Source organism: Periplaneta americana, chromosome 11 (assembly GCF_040183065.1).
Source record: "Periplaneta americana isolate PAMFEO1 chromosome 11, P.americana_PAMFEO1_priV1, whole genome shotgun sequence".
In the NCBI taxonomy this organism is placed as follows: domain Eukaryota; kingdom Metazoa; phylum Arthropoda; class Insecta; order Blattodea; family Blattidae; genus Periplaneta; species Periplaneta americana.
Window position 1 is genome coordinate 84,488,414 of NC_091127.1, and position 5,790 is coordinate 84,494,203.

A 5,790-nucleotide genomic window follows, 5' to 3' on the forward strand; every position below is an offset into this window, starting at 1 on the left:
GTCCCTCGCGTATCGTACACTAAAATATTAATTCCTGTCTCCTGCCTGCGAGACCAAAACACTGCACACAAACTATCGGTACGATACAACACTTTACCAGGGAAACTCCCTCAATGATTTTTTATTGGGTTATTTTACGACGCTGTATCAACATCTAGGTTATTTTAGCGTCTGAATGAAATGAAGGTGATAATGCCGGTGAAATGAGTCCGGGGTCCAGCACCGAAAGTTACCCAGCATTTGCTCGTATTGGGTTGAGGGAAAACCCCGGAAAAAAACCTCAACCAGGTAACTTGCCCCGACCGGAATTCGAACCCGGGCCACCTGGTTTCGCGGCCAGACGCGCTGACCGTTACTCCACAGGTGTGGACCCCTCAATGGAAACCCAGTATCCACGGGCAGGGCATAGTTGCACCCCACGGTCAGATAAAATGCAGCAGATAAAAAAGGGTCCCTGTTTTGTGGGTATAGTTACGTCCCGTTCCCATCAGGTAGAGAAAAGGGGGTGGCATAGTTGCGCCCCGATGAAATAGGTAGAGAAAAAGACACTACGGAAACTCGAGCCTCGTAATCAACCAACCTTATTGATTTCTTATGCAATTTAATATTCATTATCGATACCGTTAAAATTAACACCATATAGTTGGCAGTACTTTATTAACTGTTTTTCTGCTGTTTATGCAGTGATTATCAATAACCTGCCGTTAAAATGAACACCATGAAGTTGGCAGTACTTTATTAACTGACATTCAAATGAGTGAGCCGTTGGAATATGGGGGCTTAGCAGTCTTTGACATTTTATTAATGATTTTCACACCGTCTGTGGTGTATAGTGAGGTTAATTTAAAATGAATGTTAAGTTTAGTGAAAAGGGTAAAAAGTTAATAATTCACAATGGTTCTAAGTTTCAATTTTCGAAACCCTGTACCGTGGGGTTAAGATATCGATGTACAAACAAAAAATGCAGTTCATTTATTGTGTGTGATCGATAAAAAAGTGTTATTTTACATAGTAAAATTGATCATATGCTAGGTCTACCTGATTTCAATGCAGCTATCACTGTAATATTTGTAAGTAATTTGTTTATATTATGACAATCACTTTCGTGTGTACTATGCCCATCGGGGCGCAACTATGCCATGTCCATTCTGCTACCTGATTTCTTCGGGGCGCAACTATGCCATGTCCCTTCTGCTACCTGATTTCTTCGGGCCGCAATTATGCCATACCTAGGCCTCCCAATTGACCGCGGGGCACAACGATGCCATACCGGTATCCACTTCATTACAAGACGTAAATCCGAAGTCATTTGTTGTCCGTGCCCATTCACAAGTCAAAACACGTGAATGCACGTCACGGGGATAACGGCGGAATCCAGGCGAGTGGGCGATCAGGCGGCGGAGAGAAGAGCAGCTCGGACGATGCTTTTAGCCCGATGGAAGCAAGTCGACTCTCTCAAGGCAGACGCGGGATGAGAAAAAAAAAACATAAAAGAACGTTAAATTTCAAATCGACCAATGGGCGCTCAAAGCCTCCATCCCAGGGTCTCTAATAATTACATTTTCCTGTATGCAAATAAAAATAAAACGAAACCTAGCGGAGAAAAACAGAACTGCTATGAGTAACGACATCTAAACCAAAATAGAGAAGAATGGGTAGAACGGAGAAAAATACTCTCCGGCATCGGGATTCGAACCCGGGTTTTTAGCTCTACGTTCTCACGCTTTATCCACTAAGCCAAACAGGATTCGAATTCCGATGCCGGATTTAATCGTTCTCATCTACATCTCTGTTCTCATTTGCTGGCCTACCCCCATATACTGTGTCACAGAATATGTGACAGTGGCACACTTAGTGGATAAAGCGTCAGCACGTAGAGCTGAAAACTCTGGTTCGAATTCCGGTGCCGGAGAGACTTTTTCTCCGTTTTACCCATTCTTCATCATGTGGTAACGCAGAATTCCTGCACGGAAATATCATGTACTTCGGTACATCATATTAATACAAAACAGAGAAACTATTTAGAAAATATTAGAAAGAGAACAAAAACAAGCCGCGACTGCTGTCCTAGATCATATATACTAACAGATAGCTCTTTTATATAGGCTTTAGGGTTTGCAGTCGAGGCCGGCTTGATGTAGTTCAATAATCGTCAACAGATGGCACAATGACCAACACCATCACGAGACACGAACTCTGAACCGGTCTGGTCGGTCTAAATCGATTATTTCTTGCTTACGAGATATTCTCGTAAAGGCGGATTTTCCTAGCAGCGCACATTTTGCGTTACGTACGACGTAACACGTGGAGCGTAATACTCTGCAGACTCAGACAACAAAAAATGATTGAAGTGTTTTGTAAGGATGCGCAGTACGTTGTGCGCCAGCGTAATGCGCTTGGCGCAGTAAACCAACTCGAACTAGAGGAGTCTATTACGTCGTGCGCTGCGTAATAGAGAAGTTGTGTGCGGTTTTTTGTTTCATACATATTGTTTCTTTAACAATGGCGCCACCTTCAGTTCGATTCTCAGCCGCAGAAGACGAACAGCTGATTGAGATGGTTGCTGGATATTCTGTTTTATGGAATGATGGAAGTAGAGTTCAAGAATACCTTAAAGAAGGGCTTAATTTGGAAGGAGATTGGAAACATGGTGAATAAGTCAGGTAACTTATTTTATGAATGAAGTAGCCTATAATTTTAATTCACATCAATATATTTTATGTAATTATAATCAGAAAAAGGTTGGATAATTTGCGGCTCTTTGAGTGAATGTATTATTTCTAAGTTATTATTATAGTCGTTAGAATTTTAGAAAATATCTTACATTTTGAAGTACATTGAAATGAAATTTCTAGAATGCAATCTTATTACATATCACCGACCCAGTCTTTCAACAGCTAACTTATATCTAAATTTGAACTAGAATAATTATATTATTACATTATTAATGAACAACAAAATAATGAAACACATGAGAAAATTAAATTTGCCATTGTTTAAAATTATTTTTACAAACAATGCACTCATTCATGTTCATTTTCTTTTGTTTCTTTTACTCGAGGCTTTAGTTTTGAAATATTTACCGTTGAAGTATTCAGTAAATCTGCTTCTGACTTTGAAACCTTCAGATTTTGCGAAACCGCCAGTCCCAGCTAAGGGAATCATGTTGTCCGCTGGAAGTTCATCAGTTGTGTCTTGTGTCTCTCCATCACATGGATGTTTAGCAATATAGTCATCCCTCAGTAAATTGTGCAGACAGCAGCAGACTGTAACTATCAAATCTACAGTTTCAGGCTTGACATTTATAGGCGTGAAAAAAATTCTGAACGTAGAACACATAATGCCAAATGCGTTTTCAGAAACTCTTCTAGCTTTGCTCAATTGATAATTAAAATGTCTTTTCTCTTCATCTTCCAATATTTGTCGTCTGCAGTAAGGTTTCATGATATGTTCATCTAATCTGAAGGCTTCATCACCTAGTATGACATGGGGCAACAAAATGTTTGATTGCGGTAAAATTCGTGGTGGTGGAAATATTGACCCCATTTTTACCAGCTGACCCATTTCAGATTTATTAAAAATCCCAGCATCCCCTTCCTTTCCGTAGGAACCGACATCGACGACAAGAAACTTATAGGTAGCATCTACCATTGCGAGAAGGACTATTGAGAAGTAGCCTTTGTAGTTGTAGAATAAAGTCCCTGTTTGGTTAGGTGCTACAATTCTCACATGCTTCCCATCGAGTGCTGCAACAACATTAGGAAAATCCCAGCGATCCCAGAATTCTTCTGCCTTTGTCTCCCAATCAATTTTATTAGGTTTAGGTAAAAATCTTGGTAGCAGTTTTCTTTTGAGCGCCTGAAGTACTTGTGGTACAAATGTGGAGATACTAGAAGGAGCTATGCGGTATGAAAATGCCAATGAATGAAATGACTCCCCAGTTGCAAGAAATCTGGAAAGGAAAGAAAAAATTAAATAGGAAATTTCCCAATGGAAAAAGCATTAATTTATGTACCATATATTTTATGTAAAAATCCTCGTACATATAACTTGTTTTTTTCTTTTAGATGGACAATGCAAAATGCGATGGAAAAGTATTAGGGACCATTACAAGAGACAGCGGAAACAAGAAAAGAATACAGGAACAGGGTCCGCTGCTACGAAGAAAAGGGCATCATATTGGGATAGGCTAAGATTCCTTGATACAGTGGAAGATGAACGAGAAAGTTTTTCTAATATGCAAACTGAAAGCGGAAACAGTAATGAAACCCTGGAAGAAACGATTTGTGGTCTTGCTTCCGAAGCAACGGATGATCCATTAACTTACGATTCGTATGCTACGAGCATAGGACATGAATCTGAAAATCAAGAAAAAAGAAAGAAAGAAAATTTACCAGAACGTTCAACTTGCCAGACGCCTGAGACAAAAACCAAAAAAGTCAGAAAGAACAACATTGTGAACTTACTTAATGAAAGAAAACAAGAGCGACTACAGACCAGAGAATACTTGGAAAAAATTATGAAGCCTAAAGCAGAAGACGAAACTGATCTCTTCTTCAGAACCATGGCTGCGACTGTGAAAAAATTTGATCCTGAAGTCAGAACTGAAGCAAAAATGAAAATTTTTAGTCTTGTGACTGAAATGGAAGTCCGCAGTTACAGGTCTATACGTGTGGGAAATGCTTCCACATTTGATTCGGAGAACTCCAGGCCAAGCTCAAACGTATCCTACAACTCGAACTGCAGCACTGGTGAGCCGTCAGCAGTAGGCATGCAGTCACAGTACTCACCCAGTACAACTGTAGAATGTTCTGAAGATATGAGTGGACATTTTTGGAAATTTTGAACTTAAATGTATTATGTACAAGATTAATAAATAAACTTGGCCTATGTAGTTGTACGAAAAATGCAAAATTCATTTTAAAAATATATAAGCTATAGCTATACAATATACAGGGTGATTCATTATTACGTGTAAATACTTTGTGTGTGTACTGTAGAGGTGAAATAATGAATCATTCTGTATGTACACCATTCCTAATACATACCTCAGAGTTAGAGCAAGTTTTTCGGCTGGTGAGATAGGCCTTTTCACTCTATTGCATGGTTTAGTACACAAATCATCTTGAATGAGGTTCACAAGGAAATAGAACTGTTCTCGGGTGAATCTGAAATATGCTTTAAATTTCACTTCATCGTCTAGTAGGTGTTTTTCGATCAGTATTCTGAAAACTCCCTCCTCTTCTCTACAGAAAAATACTTCACTAACAGACTTCCTAATGCAATAATGATGAACCAGGTAATCGATTTCTTCTTCTACATCCTCAAAGTCCAGTAACACCAATAACGAACACAGTTTTTTCCGTTTTAATGCACAACTCATTTTGAAGTTCAGTTCATACTCTTCATACAATCACAGCTGTTGAGAGTCTGCGACATCTGCTGCGTTTTTCGAAGTTTCTAGGAGAACACAGTACGCAGCGCAATGAGTAATGCGTTTTACGTTGGCGTTTTACGTTATACGCGACATAGAAAGTGCGCTGCTAGGAAAACCCCGCTTAAGCAACGGTATGTACCACTGCCATCGTGATCTAATACAGGCCGTAAGGCAGACCACGTGACTCGCTTAACAGCTGATCGCGAAAGGCGGTCTTTCAACCATATGAATTAGTTGCAGTGCATGAAGAATAACATATATTTCTCTGAAATGCAGTGTAATTGCGTCAGTAAAATTTTAAACAGTGATTGTGAGACACTTGAGACACAATTTACTTGCAATTTAAGGTATAA

The 5,790-nt window shown here is 39.5% G+C and overlaps 1 protein-coding gene across 1 annotated transcript; it reads right to left on the bottom strand.

The window, feature by feature from the left end:
- Positions 1-2,689: 2,689 nt before the first annotated feature.
- LOC138709165 (putative nuclease HARBI1) lies at positions 2,690-5,532 on the bottom strand. The gene is made up of 2 exons (XM_069839722.1): positions 5,049-5,532; positions 2,690-3,952 (listed from the first exon to the last, which is right to left on the bottom strand). Exons 1-2 carry the CDS (start codon positions 5,381-5,383, stop codon positions 3,034-3,036), a joined length of 1,254 nt encoding a protein of 417 aa, XP_069695823.1. The 5' UTR covers positions 5,384-5,532; the 3' UTR covers positions 2,690-3,033.
- Positions 5,533-5,790: the final 258 nt, after the last annotated feature.

What these genes read in the sequence shown, in the direction of transcription:
- LOC138709165 (XM_069839722.1), bottom strand. Translation starts at nt 5,383, where the DNA reads ATGAGTTGTGCATTAAAACGGAAAAAACTGTGTTCGTTATTGGTGTTA. An exon ending in AAACTTGCTCTAACTCTGAG is followed by an intron (nt 3,953 to 5,048) that starts GTATGTATTAGG and finishes TTTCCTTTCCAG; the next exon opens with ATTTCTTGCAACTGGGGAGT.